At 42.6% G+C, this 22,379-nt stretch overlaps 1 protein-coding gene across 1 annotated transcript; it reads left to right on the top strand.

Moving 5' to 3' along the window:
• The first annotated feature begins 255 nt into the window (after positions 1-255).
• peak1 (pseudopodium-enriched atypical kinase 1) lies at positions 256-22,142 on the top strand. Its single transcript, XM_020623081.1, has 4 exons — positions 256-3,760; positions 10,375-10,622; positions 15,015-15,835; positions 18,047-22,142. Exons 1-4 carry the CDS (start codon positions 390-392, stop codon positions 19,409-19,411), a joined length of 5,805 nt encoding a protein of 1,934 aa, XP_020478737.1. The 5' UTR covers positions 256-389; the 3' UTR covers positions 19,412-22,142.
• The last annotated feature ends 237 nt before the right edge of the window (positions 22,143-22,379 follow it).

The raw sequence follows: 22,379 nt of genomic DNA, 5'->3' as shown, positions 1-22,379 counted from the left end.
ATAGATTGGATGCTAAGTAGAGAAAGTTTGCCACCTAATGGAGACAGTGTAGTACTGCCTTTTATATTTTCTTTGTTTGAGTCAGTATTTTGATGCTGTATCAACATAAATGTGTAAATAACTAGGTTTCTAACTACTCTGTGCAGTTTTAGATGAAGTATTTGTGGCCAATAAATGAAATGATTGTTTTCAATTAAATCAAAACTACATTCAAATTTTTAAAACTTTTTTTCCCTTCTGTTCTTTTTTCAGGTCCATTTCTACCCTGCATTTGAGGCTTGAGTAGCATTCATCAGTGTTGTACTATAGTTAGTTCCTGAAGCCTTTAGCTTCATGGAGGGGGTTTCCTGTCCATTGATCCAGTAGGCTGCCTTCCTCGACTAGTAGTCATGTCGGCCTGCAGCACCTTCACTGAGCACGTTTGGAAACCTGGCGAGTGCAAGAACTGCTTTAAACCTAAAAGTCTGCACTGTCTGTCTCTGAGTGGTGGGGGGAGGCCTCCCACTGAGCACAGGCCTCCAACAACTCAGCAACCAAATCAACTCCCTTCTGGGGCTAGAGCCCACCCTAACGTTACCAACAACTCCCAGAAGATTGTTAGTGGGTCTGCCCGCTCAGGACACTTCCGTCCACCGGTGGCTAAGAAGCCTACCATTGCTGTTAAGCCTACTATGATGCTGCCCTGCTCCTCTGCAGGGCTGGATTCAGATGGCAACCTGCAACGACCACCAAATGTAGTAGAACAGGGCAAAACATCAGCCTTCACAGTCTGGAGTCGAAATGGACTGAACCGTAAGAGGCCCGGTGGGCCCAGTAACAACAACGAAGAAGAAGATGCTAGTGAGGAAATTGAGGGCTATGGACAACTTTGTCCAAGGACCCCTAGTGGAAATAACAACAACAGTGGACTAACAGATGTCTTAAAGGAGATTGCTGGGTTAAGTCCTGTCCCTTGCCCCACACCCCTTTCCGGCTCCAAGGACTTATTTTGGGGGCGAATCAGTAGTTCATACCAACGGTCCATGGAAAGAGGCCTTCCAGCCTCAAGTTGTCTTGCTATTGGAAGCAGCAGTAGTGGTGGTGGCAGCACTGCTCATAAACGGGTATCTCTTAGTGACAGCACTGAGATCATTAGTACAGAGGGCGGTCGCTTTTGCTATCCAGAGTTTTCCAGTGAAGGTGAAGATGATGAGGAAGAGGAAGAGGAGGAAGACACTGAAAGGGATGATGATGAACATGAGAGCTGGGATGAAAGTGATGAAGAGTTACTTGCCATGGAGATTCGGATGAGAGGCCAACCACGATTTGCAAATTTCCGTGCTGCCACATTGTCTCCAGTCCCCTTTGCTGCAGGAAAAAAGTGGAATACAGTACCACTTCGCAACCGCTCACTACAGAGGATTTGTGCAGTGGACTATGATGATAGCTATGATGAGATCTTAAATGGCTATCCCTCCTTGGACTCCAGCGGAGCCCCTCTCCCCTATGGACCTTGTGACATGCAAGGCAGTGGTTTTCTATCAAAATCAGAGTCTACCGCTTCCCCAGAATCATCGTCATCACTCCCAGAGGATTCTCAAACAACTTCCAGCAGCGGGAGCAGTGCTCTGTGCGTTCTACGAAATGGCCTGCATTCTCCCACATCTTCTAAGGCACCTGTCTCCTGCGCTTCTCCAAAAAAGGAGCCTCTTCACCAAGCACTGAGTCCACTCAAGCTGAATGAAACACACAAGGCTGTCCTGGCCATTAGATTAGAAGATCAGGATGGTAGAGAAGGCATGCCAATGCCCCAGGCCCTTCCAGGTCAGCCTGTCACTATCAGTTTTAGTCCCACTGAGGAGCAAGCTAAACCATACCGTGTAGTGAATTTGGAGAAATCGCTGATCTGTAAGCCTTACACTGTAGTGGATGTGTCAGCATCTATGGCCAACAAAGATGAACACATTCAAGACTCTACTCCAAAACCCAAAAACCCGTCAATGCCTTCTAGCCCCACATCATTCTGTAGCACTCCTTTAGGTCAGCCCTTGATTTCAGCCTCCCCTATTTCTCCATCTTCTCCTGTGATGCCAACACCACCCACATTTACTGCTCTGCCAGGTACATCACGAAAGAAATCAGGGAGCATACGCTACCAAGAAGTGTGGACATCAAGCACAAGTCCTCGCCAAAAGATACCTAAAGTGGATCTAGGGGTTGGGAGTTATCCTGGCCCTTCCATCCCAACTCAACACCTCAATTACAAGTCAGCTCCTACTTCTCCCACTGCTGGTCTTTCTTCTTCCCAAACTGTACCTGTGAAATCCCCAAACTTATCAGAGATCAAGTTTAATAGTTTTAATAATGCAGGCATGCCTCCTTTTCCCATTATTATTCGAGATGAACCAGCCTATGCCCGCAGCTCCAAGAATGCAGTCAAGGTACCTATTGTTATCAATCCAAGTGCATACGATAACCTAGCTGTGTACAAGAGTTTCTTGGGACTCAGTGGGGAGTTGCCACAGCCGAAAGGGGTAGGTAATAGGGCAGTCAGCCATACTTATGAAGAGATTGGCTCCTCTGAGAGTGTCCAGTCCTCATCAACAGAGAAAACTATGTCTGGTAGAGGCACAGCAGAGAGATCCTCTTCTGAGGAGACTAGAGTTCTACCTGAAACCATGTCCAAAGCACCAAATTTACAATCCAGAGCAACTATAGACTCTAATACTGTGACAAGTGCTGTGATGAGCTCCACAGTTGGGACCCTCTCTCCTACTACATCAACAAATTCCCCTGCCATTGCAAACCTACCTAAAAGCAGCCCTACTACCAATGCTGTTACACGCACTTGCAAGACAACTGGAGACGCTACTTGTGGTAAAGATAATGATACAGACTTAGCTTTGTCTTCTGGGACAGTGGTAAGCTATAGGGAGGAAGCCAGTGCTGTGCTTTCACAAATTGTGGCCTCCATCCAACCTCCCCAGTCTCCTCCAGAGTCACCCTCAGCACAAACCAAGACCTTCAGTTCTGATGAACTGTATGCCCTCCCACCTGATGCCATGAAGGAGACTCTCATCCGACCTAAGCCTCTTTTTTCCTCAGCTGATGGCTGTCTTTCCAAGCCCAAGAAGGACACGCCTTTGAAAGTTTTGTCTAAATCTCAGAGTGCCTCAGCTGCTGCCCCACTCTCCAGCCCCCGATCAGAGCCCAATGCCCCCTTTCCTCCTCCTAGATCTACCTCTTCACCATACCATGCTTCTAACATCCTGCAGAAACATTTTAGCAACTGGACTAAAAGCTCTGTCACTAGTTCCCCTGTGCGACCCAGTGAGGGTGAAGGAAGTCTGGGTGGAGAGGCAAGGCGTATTTCAACAGAAAACTCCAAACCCAAACGCTGGATCTCCTTTAAGAGCTTTTTTCGTCGGCGGAAAGATGAGGATGATCAGAGAGAGAAGGTGGAGAGGGAGAAAGAGAAGGGCAATTTAGTTGGGCTTGATGGAACAGTCATTCATATTCTTCCACCACCTCCAATCCAAAGTAATCACTGGTTCACAGAGGCCAAACCAGAGGATCCCACCCAGAAGCCAACTATCATCTTCACCTACAAACCAGAGAGTGGCAGCACCCCTGGTGATGGAGAAGGAGAGCTGCGAGTACAGGAGTGCAGAGAAACTGCTCTGCTGACACCTGATGGAAGCAAGGAACCCAGACCTTTGAGCCCAGGGCCAGCACCATCCTCACACACAACTAGAGGCAATCTCACCAGGAAGGACTTCAGGTATTTGTCCAAAGTTTTATTTACTGATGCCAGTACATTAGATGATAACCCAATGATCACAGTAAAGCCTGTAAGAGCAGAACTTCATAGTAATGATTGTTCAAAACTGAGGGTTCACACAGTTGAGATTTAAATAAATAAAAAATAACATAAAGCTACTGAGGTAAGGCTTGTATTGCAAAGGACTCCCAGGTAATCTCACGGGCAACAGTGGATATGTATTTGTGTAATTATAAGGGTTAGGATTAGTGAAGATTAAAAGTAATTTGCTAGGTGTATGTACTGTATATGTGCATTAGGTAGTCCTGTATGAAGATTAACCTTGGAGGGCAATTATTTTACTGAAGCCAAAGGTTTTCAACACGTGAACATTTTAACAGGAATTGGTGAATGATAATTTGACCTACTGTAGCTGAGCATTACACAAATTCCTTTTACAATGTCTTTGTCTTTAAGATTTGTTCTGTAATTCTTAGTTATCTGTCAAATTCATTTGCACTTGTTCTGCCTACTTCACCTCTTGCTGATGTTAAAAAAAAAAAGTTTTCATGCAGTGTCCTTATTAACATTATTCACATGTATTCACTTCTGAGCACCCATGGGACCCACCTTCAAATTAAGATGCTCAGCCTTTGTCAGCCGCTTCTCCAAAGTGCCAGGGATGCTTCTCCTCCTGTCATACAGATATCTCATCACAGATAGAAAATTTAAATTTTACTTCGGCTTGCCTGCTCACACCACTTGCACAGCAGACTGCATGGACTCTACAGTTTGTGGTCTGTTCCTTAATGTCATCTATTACCTGAACAACAGCGTCTGTGCTCAGAACCTCAGTGTGTTACCGGTCATCCAACAGCCAGATCAACAACTACTCTATTAATCACTGTTTTAAAAGGCATATTCTCTTTAGTCTCTTCACACACACACACACACACACACACACACACACACACACACACAAGTAGTACATCAGTCTACTCGCACATGTTAATTATTTGCCTTTGACTTGCTGTTGCCCTTCATGTTACATTTTTTGAGGTACTTACATGCAGTGTAATGGTGCCAGATGAAAATAGCACAGATGTGGCACTTTTTTGTTCTCGATCATAAGCTTTATTGTGCTGAATGTGACTTGTTTTTGCCTTAGAAATGAAGCTACAGTAAGTGTTCTGAGATGCTCGAAGACAGATGCTGCAGTGGCCAAAAAAGTATTCATCAGGAAAGCTTTACACTGAAAGCAATGCTAAGAATGTGAACTTCCAGTCACTGGGACAGTAGGCTAGAGAACACAGTGTGAAAACAGTCCCGTTCCACGTTGTATCAACACAATAGAAGATTACTGTTTGTTGACAACAGGAAAACCACTTGAATTTCACATCCAGGTTTATGATTTGATTTTCAATGTATTAAGCTTAGTGGGGCAATAAAATCCAACCGTCTGTTTGGAAAGACTCTTTCCAGACCCCGCCCCAGATTCTAAATATTTAATCTTCCACCTCACCCTGATGTACCTGATGTACCAATAGTGATGACACACTTATTTGGTTAGAAAGTATAATTTGCTAGATTGCTGAGTTGCATTATAATGTGTTGTATTTTATATATGATGCGAACTGACTATTTAGTAAATGATTTTTAAAGCTAGCAGCAAACACTTTTATTATAAGGGGTGTTGCCAGTTTACTGAGATGATGTGCAGCTTGTTGAGATTTTCTCATTTATCTTCTCACCTGATATCTCATATTTGACCCCACCTTTACAATGATTTGAATGTGTTACTTTCCTGTTTTGGTAACTCTGCCACCATCATATTATCCATATTTTCTGTGTTCTTCTCAAAGGTGCTTGACTTTCCACCATCACTCTTTTTCATGTCATTTTTGCTCCTGTTCCATCCAAGCCTTTCTTTTGTACAGTATTTTTCTCCTTTGAGCCCCAAAACACTTTGAACTCTTATATATTTCACTTCTCTATCCTGTCAAAAGCTTGGCCCCATTCTGTCTCTTTTCTAGCTCCCCTTCTTTTCTCTCCTCCTAAAACTTTAGCTGTAGTCATCTCTTTCTTCTCCCCAGAAGTACATGTCTCTCTCACTTTATAACTGGCAGACGTATCAAGCCAGAATCCATAAGTTGTTTGAAGGATGATGGAGTAATCAGATGAAGAATAATGACATACTGTATAAACTAAGCTCATAGTATTAACCACAGTAAAATAACTGGCCTGTACCACATTTAGTCTTCAGGACTGATTTCAGCAGTGGAAATAAACTGCAGTAGTACTCATATTTAATGTTTTTCCTACTCAGTGAGCATCAGAAAATGTCGCTCAGCATTAAAATACTGATCAGGTATTCACATACAAAAATTGACATTTCGTTGTATTTCCACTAACATTTTCCTGAATCACTGAAAGCTGTTAGTGCAATTAGTTTTTGTAGTATTGTATGACACATTCACATACTGGCTACAAACATATAAGTCTGTGTGAAATTATACATTAAACAAACCAGGTTTAATACAGTATGTCACACTTTCAGCCATCTCACCTTTGGTCTACTCTGCCTTATTTTCTTTACACCTGTCTTTTACAAGCGTTCTCTTCATGACCCTGCCGTTTACAACGTTCACTGTGAGTTTGTCAGTTAGCAGCGACTTTATTCCTTTAGTGTGTTGATAGTAAATTACGGTGTGACTCAACAGTGTATTTAATGTTTATCTCAGGTACTGACTTGTGGTTTTAAGTTGACCCAGAAACAGCACATTACTAAACCTCTTCCTTGGTCTCAAAGCTTCCTTTGGTGATGTGGAGGAAGAAATAACATAATCGAAGTCTACAGGAAGAATGTGCTTGTAGAAAGTGATTACAAGCACCACACCGTGCTTCGGAGACAAATGTTAAAGGGATTGGAAGTGTTCTTATACAACCAGTTTGATTTTTATTAACTACAAGGTCCCTCCAGTTTTTCAGATAGTTGCTGCTTTGTTCAAATGAAAAGTGAAAAGATTGATTCTGTGGTTTCTAAATTTGCTATTTATTTGCTGTCTGTTTGTTGTTTGATGCCCAGAACATATTTTTAGTCCCATTTGCTTCCACTAACTGCTGACAAATAGTAATGTACTGTATGTATTCTCATGAAACAAAGTCCTTTATGTTTAGTGTTGAAAACTGCTTCTTAAAAACCTGCCCCTGGGTAAGCAGTAGGTCAGGGATTACATAATATGAACTGCTCACGCAGGTCATTCTACAGACCTTCTCTTTTTGTTGGCAGAGAAGGGGTTAACTCCGCATTGTTGTTTTTTTTTTTTTTCTTTTTTTTTTTTTGGACTGGAGCAGTTTTATTGGTTAACAGTAGGCGTGCTCTTCAGAGCTGGCAAACACATTACCTCAGGTAGGTGAGAACATTCATATAGAGAGAAACACAGGAAGACAATGAACGAACACACGCAGGAAAAGATTTTTTTGATTCTTCAGAACTTGCCAGCCTGCAATTACTGCTCTCCCTAGAATGTGAATTCACCTTTGCCTTGTATTCAAGGTTTCCAGATGGGAAACTGTGTGAGCCAGTACAGTGGGTAAGAACTGAAACCTTTTTTTTTTCATTCACACCTGTGACCATCTAGGTCATTTGAAGCCATGTTGACTTACTAGGGAGTTTCTGAGGTGATATGATTTGTGTTTTGAATCAGTGATTGTCCATTTCTTACAGCAGAGATCTGAGAAACAGTGAACTACACTGAGGCAGCTTGATGCTGTCTGAACAAGTCAGGTCCTGACACTGAAATGTGTAGCAGCCATTAAGGTGTTTTTTTGTGTCAAGGGCCTCTCAAGGCATGTATCCACATCCTGTTCATACAGGATTATTCGCTACAGATGATGCTCTTTTGGCCACTTTTATAGCTGACAGTAACCATAAATAGTTTGGTTTTCACTAGGATTAATGTTAGTCAGTTAGGTAGAGTAAGTTCATGTAGGCAGAACAGAGAAGAATAAAAGGGGAAACTGCATTAATAGGCAGTCAGGGTTCAGGCCACCAGCCTTCTGCATTGCATTATATCATACTGTACTGCTGACATGCTGTTGCATTTCTAGTTACTGTACACTCAGTCTTTAAGCCTCTGCCTTCTTACTGTTTATTTTCTAGTTGGCTCTCAACATCATTACAGGCTTTTTATAGCAACTGTCTAGTGCTAGCAAGTGCTAATGTAATGCACTGAGGCAGCTTGGAGGCTATTGATCGGGTCTTTAAAAGAGACTGAGAGAGCTTATGGCCGACAAAGACAGGCCATAAACATGTCAGATCTGATGCGGTCCTGAGACACGGTGTCCCAAGGTCCCTGAGGTATAAGACAGACATGTGAGCAGCTTTTTTTTTTTTTTACCAAGTGCTCACTTTTCTATCAAGTCATAGTCAGAATAATGCAAATAATACTTGTGTTCATTGTCTCCAACATGCCTGTGCAGTAACAATTCCAGGAAATGATCAATTTTAAGCTAAATTTAATGTCCCATCAAGTCCTGTGAAGGCTTTAGCACTTGATTTTACACTCTGTGAATAACTGCCCAGTTTGTTTGTGGTAGAGGAATTTCAGCTCATTCTACTAGTTCACTAGATGCTGTGAAAAGTGTGCTACAGACCCCAAACTTTCACATGCAGAGGCCTCTATGGTGTCATGACCTGTACTTTTTCTTGACTGGGACTTTTATCTATGATCACATAAATCATTAGTCATATTAGGAGTTTGTGTAATCAGCATTACTGTCAAAGGAAGTGACATACCTGGGTCGAGATAATACAGCCAAAAGGTTCCACCCATCACAGTGCCTGTGGCTATGAAATCAGCCTTTTTTTAGTTATTCAAGGAAAGAGACAGAAATGATAAATAAGATCCAAGTGCATTACAGCAGTGCCAGAATAATATGACACCAAAAGAGCATCTCAGATTTAGATGGCAGGGCCAGCCACTTACATAAATCTTAGATAGCAGGTACTTTGTGTATCACAACGATGTAATACCTACAGTAGTTCAGAATGTCACCCAACCTGGGCGATCATAACCCAGTTCACCCGAGGCTGTAATTTGTCACACAGGTCACATTGAAAGGCCATGGCTGACCTGTTACCAGATCAGGGGTTAACATCCAGGTTGCTTTGAGTGTTCTGTTTACTGTGATCAGAGAGGCAGACGATCCCAGATGGCTCCTAATGGAATAGCATCTGTTGAGCTTTATTTAGCGTAGAGCTGAGACAGGCAGTTATCCAGGTGACAGTGGAGAAAAAATCAGGTTGTGTTGTGATATTTTAGTTAACTTGAATTAAAACTGAAAGATTTGTGGAACAAAACACTTTTAGAAGCTGTTTGTTTTTGCTTTTATTATATGAATCGACTAGCTACATTTGGAAATGCTATTTCAGTTAATCACATATTCAAGAAAGGCCTGTAGCTGGGCTGCATATAAGATGTGTTTAGCCTTTATTGTTACATTTTCAAAATTCCACTTCCTTTATAAGAGACATATGTGGAAGATCATCTCTGGCAGCAACAAGCTACAATATACAAGCATCTCTGGGGCTTTAGCACTGTGCCTGAAGTCACTCTGTGCAGTTGATAACACACCCTGAGTAACTATAAGATAATATGACTCAGATATGAAGTGTCCACAACTCATTTGTACAGTATGAAGCTATGGCTCCCTGTTGTAATAGAACTTTATACTGTATATTCATCTGCTGTAAGTCATTCTGAAGAGCTTTGTTATAACAGAGACATAAAATGCAGCAGATCTTTAAGAGGACAGACATTGTGTTTCATAATTTAATGCTTATATAAATTTCTTGAGGTGATATTGTTACTGCACTTTTAATATGTCGGTCAAGAAACAACTTTTGTTCTTTTTAGGTGGATGTGTTAGTTTATTCTTAAGTACAACCAGATTTCTTCATTACACTCTTACAGTTTTGTTATTAAAAGTGTTTAATGAAAAAAAAAAGTCAGCTAACAATCACATTTAAGTCTGCCACCTTATTACCACATCATCTCACCTCTTTAAATTCCTCAAATCATAACCACTTTCAGTCAGAGAGGAGTCTTTCAAACAAATGATCACAAACAATTCTATCCCGTTTTGCTGTTTTCTTCCATCTTTCCTTAGTTTCTACCCCCCCCCCCCCCCCCAACTTACAGCTCTGCTGTCTCCAATTCATCACTTGCTGAGAAAGATGAAGTGAGCTGATGAAGTAAAGCAGACACTGATTTGAGAGAGTGAAAAGAATAGAGTGACCAGATAACAACACCGTTGTATGTGTTTTCATTTCCTGTGATGTTAGATAAAGTGATCCTTCATAGGCAGAATGAAGACCTTATCAAAAGCAGATCATTTATCATCTATGAACACTTCATGGTGGAGCTCACCATCTTCCTGTTTCTTTTTGACTTGCTTTGCTGACTTAAACCTTATCATAAACAGAATAATGAACAAAATCAAGGTGCTGGGAAATGCTATCAGAAAGGAGAATAGAAATAATTTTTTAAGTAATGAGCCATAGTGACTGTTAACGAACCAAGTATTCCACATTTTTGTAACTAACCAAGCCATCCTTTCTCTGTCATGTGCAGCCAGGTACCAGTCAGTGGCAGCGGCCCCAGAGATCGGGAACTGCCCGATGTCACCTCCCTCCCTGCCAAAGTTAATCTGGGGCTGGTGCTTGGGGAGAGTGAGGATGGCCATGGCAACCAGCTTGCTGTACCAACTTCAGCAAGTGAGGGCAGCGCCAGCCTTGGAGAACCAGAGGATGATGGGAATCACTCCCATCCCTCCCACTCTCGTTCTTCCAGCCAGTGCAGTGCCACATACAGCAATCTGGGTAAGAAAGACGCAAAATGGTTATGGTTTCTTAAACTTAAGGGCACAAGGGTGGATTAGTGCTGTGGATAGCTGACCTAAAGCTTTAAGCATGCACCTAAAACAGTACTATACTGTGTGTGCGCAAGTGAGGTTACCACAAATTCTGTGAGCTTTGTTGTCTAAATGATCATTGGTCCTTCTGTATAGCACCGATGTTCTGTTAATAAACACTAACACTACCACTACTACATGCATTAAATGATTTTACGCCACAGTGGTTCCAAGTGTTTGTAGTTTATGGTGAACAAGGTTTTCTTTAGAAAATGTTTCTCAGAAAGAATGTTGGAGAGAAAAATGAGTTGCAAATAAACTGCTGATGGCGAGGTCAAAGTATGTTCATCTCTAGGAAACAGAATACATCTCCTTCCTGAGCACAACCTCCTCTGAAACACAGCTGGAGCTCAGAATCTTGACACGTCTTGTCACCCACAGCCTGTAAGTTAGAATTTAGAATAACATTTCTCAAGGATCTTCTCCTTTTGTTGTGTTTCTGAAAACTGTATTTGATGTGATTGACCAGCTTGTGCAAGGTTTACACTAATACCTACATTATAAGAACATATATTGTTGTCTGCTCCATTATTCTGCATGGAGATGAGGTTTCAAACAATGTGCTGGCTTTTATTGGTTTAAGTGGTTAAAAATGAAATTGTGAGGAAAAACGTAGCAAATATTAGAGGGGAAACTATTTAAAACCTAGCTTCTTGATATTTTTGTCTCAGCATCACATGACAGTTTCAGACATAGTCTTTAAACAAAAAGAGAAATTATCTATATTAAATGGAAGATAATACTTCAGCCTGTACCATTACATTCCTCCAGTACCATGATGCAAAGTCCCTGTTCTGGAGCCTGTTTGTGACAACTTGGCAGTGAACGTTTCATCATCAGATTTTGTCAGCAGCTCAGGACGACAGGTTCAGCGCTGGCGGAATGATGAGCACATTAAAACCAGGCTTATGCAGCAGTGTGTGGAGGACGATGTAGTATAGAGTAGACACAGCTTTCCAAACATAGCTGGACAGCTACAACACAAAGCTCTCTGTGTGGGAAAAGATCTCACTGTGATCAAGTGGTGTGTGAGAATGAAAGAAATAGAAACAAAGTGATAGGGTGAGGAGTGTGAGTTTGTGGAGCAGAACCACTGCTGAGGTGTTTCACAGTGTATTTCAACGTGGTCTTCAGACTCATCAGAGGCAGAGTGTTTGTGTATCATTGTTGCCCTAATTAGGCTCTTGTTTTGTTTAGTTTTACAAGTGTATGTGTAAACTGGGTATACTGTGTGTGTGTGTGTGTGTGTGTGTGTGTGTGTGTGTGTGTGATGCCCAGAATGGACACTAACTCTGTGGATGGTTATACTGTGAATTTGCTAAAAGCTCCCTGGATGATGCATGATGAGGTGCCTGCAGCCTCAACATGCTCTTCTGCAGTAGTACATGCTGTTAATGAGGAACAACACAAGTGAGTGTTTGTATGTTTGCCTGCCTGCAGTCATTGTACAGAATGTCGGTTTTGTTTTGGAGTGTGGGCGTGGCTTTGAAGATTAAGAATCAGCCACTGAGCATGATGCCTGTTTTTAAGTTTCCAATCTGTCTCATCTTTTCTACATGTTTCAGAAATGATTTGCTTTTCCTCTCTGTGTGCTTTTCACGTTTGGCTGCAGTAGTGTTCTCTCTTCACACATTCACTTTTCAAGCTTAAGTGTCTCTCTCTCACTTGCTATATACAGTATACACACACTCGTGCTTTAATCAGAGCATCAGGCAGTGGGGGGCAGAGCGCTCACTGCTTCATTCCCTGAGAAATACACAGTATTGGTGGGAGCGTAGAGTCTGCCTGTTGGCGCCAGCAGCTCCGCGTACAAGTATCCTCTAAGGTATGGAAGAAGAGAAAAGCATTTCACTCTGCTGTGCCGCATTTACCTGAAAACTTTAAGGCATTAGTGGAATTGAGGTAGGCTTCTTTCTCCTCCCTGTCTGTCTGTACTCGTCTTTCGTCACCTGTCTGTTTCTGTTGTCAGGTGTCTCCTGTTCACACCCTTGCTTCTGTGTTTCTCTGTCACCTCCTTCACTTTGACCACCTCTAGCCACTCCACTGCACTCGCTTCATCCCACCCCAATTATTCCTTCTATCTTTCCCATCACCTGCTCTTTTTGCAGTGTCAGACTTAGTTTTATTGTGACACAATTGCTGCAATAATCACTTTGCTGCAGCAACAAGTTCTTTTATCTCCTTACAAACAAATACTGGAAAATATCTGTTTACTGGGATTGTGAATGGGATGCCTTATCTGGAATTCTTGTAATTGTTTTATGTACAGGAGCTCAGGATTTTTTGGATTTGAAAGTGCCTTAGCTTGATTATAATCAGCCTAAGAGGAGGTGTTAAAACCGTAAATGAATTTGGGACATAGTTTTGATTTATATGCTAAATCTGTCTAAAGAGAGAGGAAATCATTAACCCAACCCTGCTAGACAATGTGTGTAACAAGCCATGTGTCAGTTCTTTAATATTTGCATTGATAATGTGACAATCAGCGGCAGAGCGAATGTGATGCCTCTACGTTTGCATGTAGTGGTACCCAGGTTTGGGCTGAGGACACTGACAGCAGAAGCTAAATAGCTGTGTCAGGCACATTAGGTTCTGTGTTCCACGGAAGAGGAATTCATCTTTCCCACTGTCATTAGTTACAATGTTTAATTGAATTGCCAGACACAGATACAAGGTTAAATTTAATCATCTGACCCTTCACAGTAACATTACAGCATGTTTTGTTGTTGTGTCAAAAGTCAATTTGATTGAAATTTAGCTTCTCAAGTGTCGAAAATTACATTTGAAGATTTGACTAATTTAATTTCATGTTTTTCTGTTAATTGTAAGGTGATATATTAGGTTATCTCCCCACGCCAGTTGTTATACTAGCATTTTCTATTATGATTACACCAAATATATTCTTGATTTTAAGTGAAGTGACAGTCACAGACCGAGGTAGTGCTGTGTAACTGCTGCAGTAGAAGAACCCTACGACCGGATGGGTGTGAGGTTGGTTTTCTTGGATGGATTACTTCAGATTGGTGGAGCAACACATTCAAAATCTTCATTCCTGGGAGGATTTACAAGACTCATTAACTTCATCCTGGCTGCTTTTTTTAAAGGCTTCTACTGCTTTCTTAAGTTGATGGCAGCATGATGCACACGTGAGAAGTTACCAGTAGGAGTTTTATCATCAGTAGCATTGTGCTGCCATGCAAAGAGAAGTGGTTTGTTTAAGCAGATTCCTTTTTTCCTGTGGGGATGAGAGAAGTAATTTCTCAGAGGATGTAATTTTGAAAGCCTCCATCTTAGAACACTCAGCAGTCTCTCATCCTAATCTTTCAAGAAACTGGGGTGTTCCCTGGTGAGTTAAAAGCTCAGGCTTGCCTGTGACCTTGTACGCCCATTCAGTTAACGCTATCACGCTGTTTCATTGCTATCGTGCAAGTGGCATGAAGCCTCTGTTCTTTTCATCTTATCAGGCACTTGTGTGTGTGGCCTATATGCCTCTGTGGTCCTCACTTCCAGACAACAGTGAGGGAGTCCAATAAACCCGTCAGTTCCTTCCCACCACCATCTCAGAAAAATAAGGTCACTTCAGTCCACTGATAAATGTGCTCTCCACGCTGCCTCTTTAAGCCTCACTGAGAACAGAGCTACAGATTGAGCCAGGCAGCTGGACGGTTGGAGGGACGACCTGTGCCCAGCTGTCCTCCCCCCCGGCATGAATTCTCCTTAGGACCACCAGCTCCCTCACGTGCTGTAGCACACAACCCCGTGTCAGCCTCTTGTCCAGACAGCAACCCAGTGGGCGGCTGTGAACGTTTTTTTATAATGAATGATTTTACAATATGTCTACAGGAAAACAAATCAAAATCAAAACTTGTAAGTAAAATTGGAAGTGAAAGCAAGTTGCTAAATCTCAGAAGGATGACCTCACTGTTTTGCTTTCCTTTATTTACTATAATCAATCAGACCTCTGGAGGTGGAAGGTATATTCATAAGCTCTACTTTAGTAAAAGTACCGATATGGAAATGCAAAAATACCTAAATCCAGACTACATAGCATTGCACCCTTAATATGTTTACTTTATAAAATTGAAATACTAAAATACATGTACCTCAAATTGTGCTTATGTATTGAAGTAAATATACTTGGTTAATTTCCACAAATGTCTTTCCTGGTCGAAGCTGCCATGTGCACAGCATTGTGCTTGCCACTCAGTTTTATATGCTGCAGTGGTTTACACTCTATCAGCTTGAATTTCATGGATTCCTCTTCACACCATCAACATGGTATTGTTGTCCTCTCCTCCAGGTCTGTCCAGAGCCAACATGATCCCACTGAAACAACCACGACACATGAAAGCATCTAATGACACCTTGGCCTCCATCGACCTGGACGGGCTTTCTGACCAGCCAGCTCCTAAGGCTACACCACCACCACTGCCCAAGAAGGCTGTACCTCGCTCCAGCACTGAACCCAGCCTGGGAGGCAAAGAGCCAATCCAGGGAGCCCTTAAACCTCGGGCCGAGGCTAAGCCTGGGGGCACCAACCTGAGTGTGGCCAACCCTCTCTATGACTTGGACTCCACGTGGGAGACAGTTAGTCAGTGCTCCTCTCTCAGCTCTGAGCCTCATCGAGCCCACGATCATGAGAGCGGTGACTCCCTGGAGAGGCCATCAGCTGTCACAGTCACCAACAAGAGCCACACAACTAACAACCCATCCTCACCGGTGCCCCAAACTGCATCTGCTGCACCCAGTACCACCACTGGCAGAGAGAGGAGGGCCTGCCCGAGTACAGAGTCTGTGGCCACAAGGGGTCGGACAACAGGTCGAGGTACTGCCACTGGAGGAGCCTGCTTCAAACCCCAGAGAGCTGCTTTTTACAGGGGTTTGGACAGCTGGGATGAGGTGGTGGGGAGGATCCGGGGCCTCCACACAGAAACGCTGCGGAAACTGGCAGCAAAGTGTGAGGACCGTTTCATGGCTGGCCAGAAGGATCACTTGAGATTCGGCACTGACAGCTGGTCCCACTTCAGGCTGATCACTGGGAAACCCTGCTGTGAGGCTGGGGATGCTGTTTACTACACTGCCTCCTACGCCAAGGACCCACTGGTCAACTATGCCATTAAGGTGAGATGTTCAGTTTGTTCTGCCAAATGACAGCATTCAGAATCACCACTTCCAAGCTTTACCATACTATTTGAAATCCTCACACCTTGTATGACCCTGAAACACTAACTGATTGCATGTACTGAAACTACTTTGTCCCACTTTCCTAAGTATATGCAGCTGCTGACCCTAAAATATTTGTATGCTTTTACTGAAATATCGCAACAAACAGCTTATTTTCACCATCATGTTAGTTTCTCTGTGTTTGTATTTGGAGACCTTGCTTTGCATTCTCCCTGTATCAAACGGATTTGATATATTTTTGGTAGTTTCTGTCCGAGCAGTAGATTTATAAAATCCTTATATTTTGTTTATAGGATGTGGAATCTCCTCCCACTTTCTTGGCTGTGCAGCAGGAAGGTGTTTTTGCTGAAATATTGGCATCTAAACCTTGAGCCTTTAGGGCACAACATTGTGCAATAAAGCCTGTATGTGCACGCATTTGATTTTTTTCCTTTATATAACCGGTGCCTTTCTGTGTAGAGTTTGCATGTTCTCCCTGTGCCTGTGTGGGTTCTCTCCAGGTGAACATGACATGCAGCTTATGTTGACTGATGACTCTAAATTGCCCGTAGGAGTGGATGTGAGTGTGCATGGTTGTTTGTCTACATGTCAGCCCTGTGATCGACGGGCAACCTGTCCAGGGTGGACCCCGCCTCTCACCCAATGTCAGCTGGGATTGGCTCCAGCTCCCCCATGACCTTCTTCAGGATAAGGGGGATAGATGATGGATGGATGGATAGATAACTGCCTGCAGGTATTGCAGTAGGTGTATGAGAGAGAGAGAAAGACAGAGAGGTGGAGGACGGAGTTCTGAAATGAAATACAAAGCAGATATGGATGAAGGTTGCATTATTTACAGGTTATGAAACTCTCTCCACTCCCCAGCACTTCAACCTTTCCTTCATATTAACAACAGCCTCAAGAGAGTTTTTTTGTGTGATGCTCATCCATAAATAAGGCAACCAGGAGCAGCAGAACACAAATAGGCCCAACTTCCTCATTAAACCTTCCCCACCTCTCCATTTTAATGCAGCCCAATTGTTCTCCTGTTTTCTTAACCCCATAAGTGTAGTTGATTCCCATGCAAATGAGAATTTACATGTTGTGTGAATGCTAGTTTTAATTTGGTTCTAATTGTTCATTAGCATGTCTGTGTGAGTTCCTGACTCACAGGGATTCAGTGAGCCAGTCTGTCGGCATTAAGAAAACAAGAGGGGACAATAAATAAAATGGATTGTATGCTAACCTGGAGCTCTGTGTTATAATCAGCGCTATAGTGGTGAAAAGTTTACAAATATAGTATGTCCTTAAAGAATGACCTGCTGTCATCTCAGAGCCAACATGTCTACATCCAGAGCACATGAACATTCATACAGAGTATACACTGTACTTGAAACACGTTTCCTGGTGCAGAGTTACTCGTTTTACATCACAATCTAATCAACTGTACATAAATCATGCCAAAGACCACCAAGGTTGATGTGATAAAGTGAAATGATTTAGGTGGCACCAGTCATAAAGGAATATACACATGTTACTCAGCAAGGGATTAATGTAGAGCAGGGCGATAATTCAGTTTTATCATATATTACTTATACATGAACATAGAAATTATAGCAAGATTTACTTTAATACTTCAATGTCATTTGTGTTGTGAAAATATTTCTTATTTATTTTATTTTATTCTGACAGGAAAATGTTTGCTAATGTTGGTTGTGTCAGTAAAACTGACTGATTTAGTGATCTGTGCACAGATTACTCTCTGTTAGATAATTAATTATAAAGTGACACCATTAATTTGAAGAAAGTTATAAAAGTTGTTCAACCAGAAATCTCTTCGTAATATATTTTGACTTTTGTTGATATTTTAGTCGAGGCTGGGGAGACAGATCCTCTTCTCTTCTCTGTGCTGTGATCAAAGTGTATAAAGACTGAGCTGCAGAGGTTGTCACTGTGGTTTAGGAGCCAGAGACGCACTCTTACTGCTGCCTTTAACAGCCTGGAGTCTGCTATCAGAGAGAAATAAACCGTATCAATGTTCACAGATAATACTTCATCACGTATTCGTTACAGAATATTTGTAATTTGACAAATTGTAATTTAGCAGCAGCTCCATCATGACACGTTGCATTATTGTTAACCTTCTCATGCATGTCTTTGTTTATCTAGATCTGTCGGAGCAAAGTGAAGGAGACCCAGCAGCAGTTTTTCCACAGCCTCGCAGTGAGACAGAACCTGCCTGTGCACTTCAACATCCAACAGGACTGTGGACACTTCCTGGCTGACGTCCCCACCCGTCTCCTGCCCTGGGAAGAAGAAGATGAGGAAGAAGAGGATGAGGAAGAAAAGGCTAATGAGCTAAAAGAGAAAGAGATTAAGACTGAAAACAAGGCGACAGACTCCAATGCCCCTAACGGTAAAGTAGATGAAACCCCAACAGCAGGTCACATGAACGCTGCTGGTCACTTGAAGAGCCGAGTGGTAGTCATCACCCGGGAGGTCCCCTTCCAGACAGTGGCCGATTTTGTTCGAGAAGGTGTGGCCCGACACGCTCATAACCCAGAGCTGTATGAGCGCCAGGTCTGTCTGCTGCTGCTGCAGCTGTGCTCCGGCCTGGAGCACATGAAACCTTATCACGTGACCCACTGTGATCTGCGACTGGAGAACCTGCTCCTGGTTCACTGCCAGCCTGGCAACCCCTGGAATCTGGACTTACTCGAGCCCAACAACAACAGCAACAGCAGCAGCTCTGGTGCGACCTCTGCCGGTGCTGCTGCTTCTGCTGCCAGTGCCACCTGCCCCGCCCGCCTTATCATCAGTAACTTTTCCCAAGCAAAGCAGAAGAGCACTCTCATGGTGGCTGACCCTGGTTCGCTGCGCGACCAGTCACGCCTGGCACCTGAAATTATCACAGCTACTCAATACCGCAAGTGTGACGAGTTTCAAACAGGTATTCTCATCTATGAGATGCTGCACCTATCCAACCCCTTTGAGGAGACGCCGGAGCTGAAGGAGAGGGAGTACACCTGGGCAGACCTGCCGCCACTGCCTGTCAGGTCGCTCTATTCACAGGGTCTGCAGCAGCTGGCCAGGTTACTGCTCACAGTCAACCCCTCTGAAAGGATCCGGATGTCCGAGGCCCGGGCCTGCCTGCAGTGCCTCCTCTGGGGCCCTCGGGAGGACTTGTTCCAGGCGCTGGGCTGCAGCAGCACAGGCCCCATTACAGGGACTTCTGCCAACCAGCGCGAGGCCACCCTCAAGAACTGGCTGGACCTGAAACGAACACTGATGATGATCAAGTTTGCAGAGCGCTCGCTGGACAGAGCATGTGGTGTAAGCCTGGAGGACTGGCTGTGCTGCCAGTATCTGGCATTTGCCACCACAGACACCCTGAGCCGGGTGGTGCAAATCCTGCAGCAGTTTCAGTCTCATCCTCAGTCCCAGAATCAGAGCCAGCCAGTACATACAGCACAGAACCAAACCCAAACACATCTAGTTCACACCCTCCACCTGACTCAGTCACAGCCGCTCTGAATTTCACTTCTCAACTGTTACTATGGCAACAGCTCCAACTTGCCCTGTGTGGTCCCTGTACGGACGCTAAAGTGCGATGTAAGCTAATAGTCAGCACTGTTGTTTGCAGCAGCCACAAGGCTGCGTTCTCATCACCGGCTAGGCTTCAGATTAAAGAGAGCATGATGGTCAGAAGTCCTGCAGATCCGCCTTCTTCTGTTCCTTTAGCTTTTCACCTCTCTTATAACACTTCACCTGTTCTAGATCAGAGATTTGCCAAATGTGTGAGGGGTTTTAACTTTTTCATTATTCTTCAGCCAAATTCTGGAAGATTACAGAGCTAAATATTAAATATCGTTTCCATGCCAGCTGTCTCCTTGAGCCAGTGTGAAATGGAATACGTTTGAGGTTTTATAGTATGAATGAATATTTTACAGAGAAGTTTCATTAGACCTCTGAAGACAGACTACTTTTTAGAAAGGAAGCTTGAAATCACATCAGAAATTAGCATTTTTGCCCAAATGGTTTAATTCACACTGTTGTATTTTAAGCAACAGTTCAGTCTTCAACAGTCACAGATTTAAAACATGTAAAGAACCAATGCCAATGAAGGGAGACCTTTTTAAACGAAGAGAGTGGTGAAATATAGAAAGGTCAAAATGAACTGCTTGACCAAAATCAAACCTAATAAGGGTGGGGTTTTCTAATTATTTTTTTAACCTAGACTGACATAATAGTGAAATGTTTTACCACTGAGGCCAAAGATCTGCCACAAATTGTGCATTTAGAGTTTAAAGATGCTTTAAATATAAAGTCAAACATAATTTTACAGTAACTAGATTTCTTATTGGTTAGTCCCAGTGTTGGCGCAGCTCAGTTCAAATCAGTTAAATGTCATTGGTTATGGTTTAGGCTAGACCTAGGGTTGAATCTAAGTGACAGCGCCGTTGTATCATATCTTACTATACATTTCTTAACAGGGCTTTGAACGAGGTAGGAGATGAACACTAAGCAAATATTGTAGTTCTCATAGCACAGTAAACAAGTTTTAGCCGCTTTGAAGTTTAAATGGGACACACCCGGCCTGGATGTTTGCTGGGTTTCTTGTCCGAGTATGTGCAATCATTATCTTTCTTTTGAGCGTTTTTGCCCAGCTTTGTACTAATCCTTTCTTCAGTTAGTTTTGTGGCACATAAAGTGACTGATTTTAAACTGTTAGAAACAAAGTGAAGTTCACTGTAAAGAGCTTCTTCCGGTGGAACAGAGACGGATGTTTCAGGGACTGCAAAAAGTTCTTCTTTGTTTACTGTGTTGTTTTTTGTCAAGTTGTTTTTGAACGGTTCTGCGTTACAGATGATATTTGCACATACAGTGTGAATGTTGGCGCTGCTCAACAGAGACTGAGAACATGATGATGATGATGATGATCTTGGAGAGATTGAGAAATGGTCCTGTGAATTTGAGGAACTAGATTTGATTTGTTTTGTGGAATGTAAACGTTTTGCCTGGACTGAAACAGACATGTGGATCTGGTCTCTTCTGTTCACACTCACCTTGCAACTGAACCACTTTGTTTCACATAAACTCTATATGAACAAAACAACCACAGCCTTGAAGAGAAACTGCTCAACCACTGAGCCTTCCATTCCTCCTCCCTTGTTTCCCAACCTTATGTAGTTTTCCTGCAGCATATCCTGTGCTGATGCTTCCCGCTTGTCACTCAACAGGTTTATTCTGCTTTAATTAAATCAGCTCTGTGTTACTGATCAGTACCCATCAGCCTGGAGTCAGTGGGAGCAAAACATGTACACAAGCCTCTGTGACCCCATATGAGTTTTATGCACAAGGGTTTTTTTTGTGTGTGTGGTTATGATGAACAAAACACCCTAAAACCATCTTTATCTAACTGTACTTGGTGTAAATTAGTGCAGAATGTTCCCTTGATGTGCATCTCTGGGCGCGATGTTTTTAAACTGACTCTGCTTTGCATCAAAAGTTTACTTCGTTTGTTAAGTTTTTCTTTTCCTATCAGAAAACTGCAGCAGTTCAACTTGTCACCGGGGGGAAATGTACTTTTGGGATCAGAATCCTGTGTTCCTTTTGTTGCAGATGTACAGTATGAGACTTGATGGTCCATGGAGTGAAAATGAGACAAAGCAGGTGTGAGTTTGTCGTTGCATCAAAGGGGCTGTGTACTGAGGAATGAGTGCAGACAGCACTGGTGGCTGTTCTTGTATCTAGAGATCCAAGCCTTTATATAGTATTAAATATATATAACTTTATCTATTTTAATCCACACACTATTTTGTCAAATACAGAGCACCTCTGGTTCTATGTCTTTAGAGTGTTGAAATATCATTAAATTCATTTTTAATCCTTTAATTGACGTTATTTATCCTTGCTTGATTTGGAGGAAGAAAAAGCAGAGTAGTTATCACTGTCCTAAACAAAGGATAAATAAAATGACTGATATTCTTCAACTGCATTAATATACAGAACAATGTACAGTATTTTTACCCCTCTTGTAAAAATGTACCTGCTTAGGAGACGAACCACTTTGAACAGGGGCTGCAGGATGCCTTTTTTAAATCTCACCATTCTTCACCTGTATGGCCGATAGTGAATATTTTTCCTCTCTCTCTTTCTTTGAATTATTTGCCACTGAACAGAAAAGCAGAAGCTCGAAGGCTTCTATTAATATGTGTACAGTATGTCCCCTGGCTCGTTGCCATTCATTGTTGATCGCATTATCAAACAGTAACAGATCAATAAATATATGTTTTTATATATAAACCTTGTGCCAGTGTGTTATTGTTAACTGTGGTAAGCTTGATTTGACCCTGCAGCTGGTGTTACTGGGCTAGAGATGAATTTTGTGGCATTTTTAGCCAATTAAAAAGCCTGTTTCGCTGCCAGTCGAGTATTTTAGTTACATTTGTGCAATGAAAGCTTTTGTTTCTGGTCTTTTTGGACCTGAACTGATTGATTG

This window comes from Monopterus albus, unplaced genomic scaffold, assembly GCF_001952655.1.
Source record: "Monopterus albus unplaced genomic scaffold, M_albus_1.0 scaffold7.1, whole genome shotgun sequence".
Classification (NCBI taxonomy): domain Eukaryota; kingdom Metazoa; phylum Chordata; class Actinopteri; order Synbranchiformes; family Synbranchidae; genus Monopterus; species Monopterus albus.
This window is presented reverse-complemented; position numbering and strand designations above follow the sequence as displayed.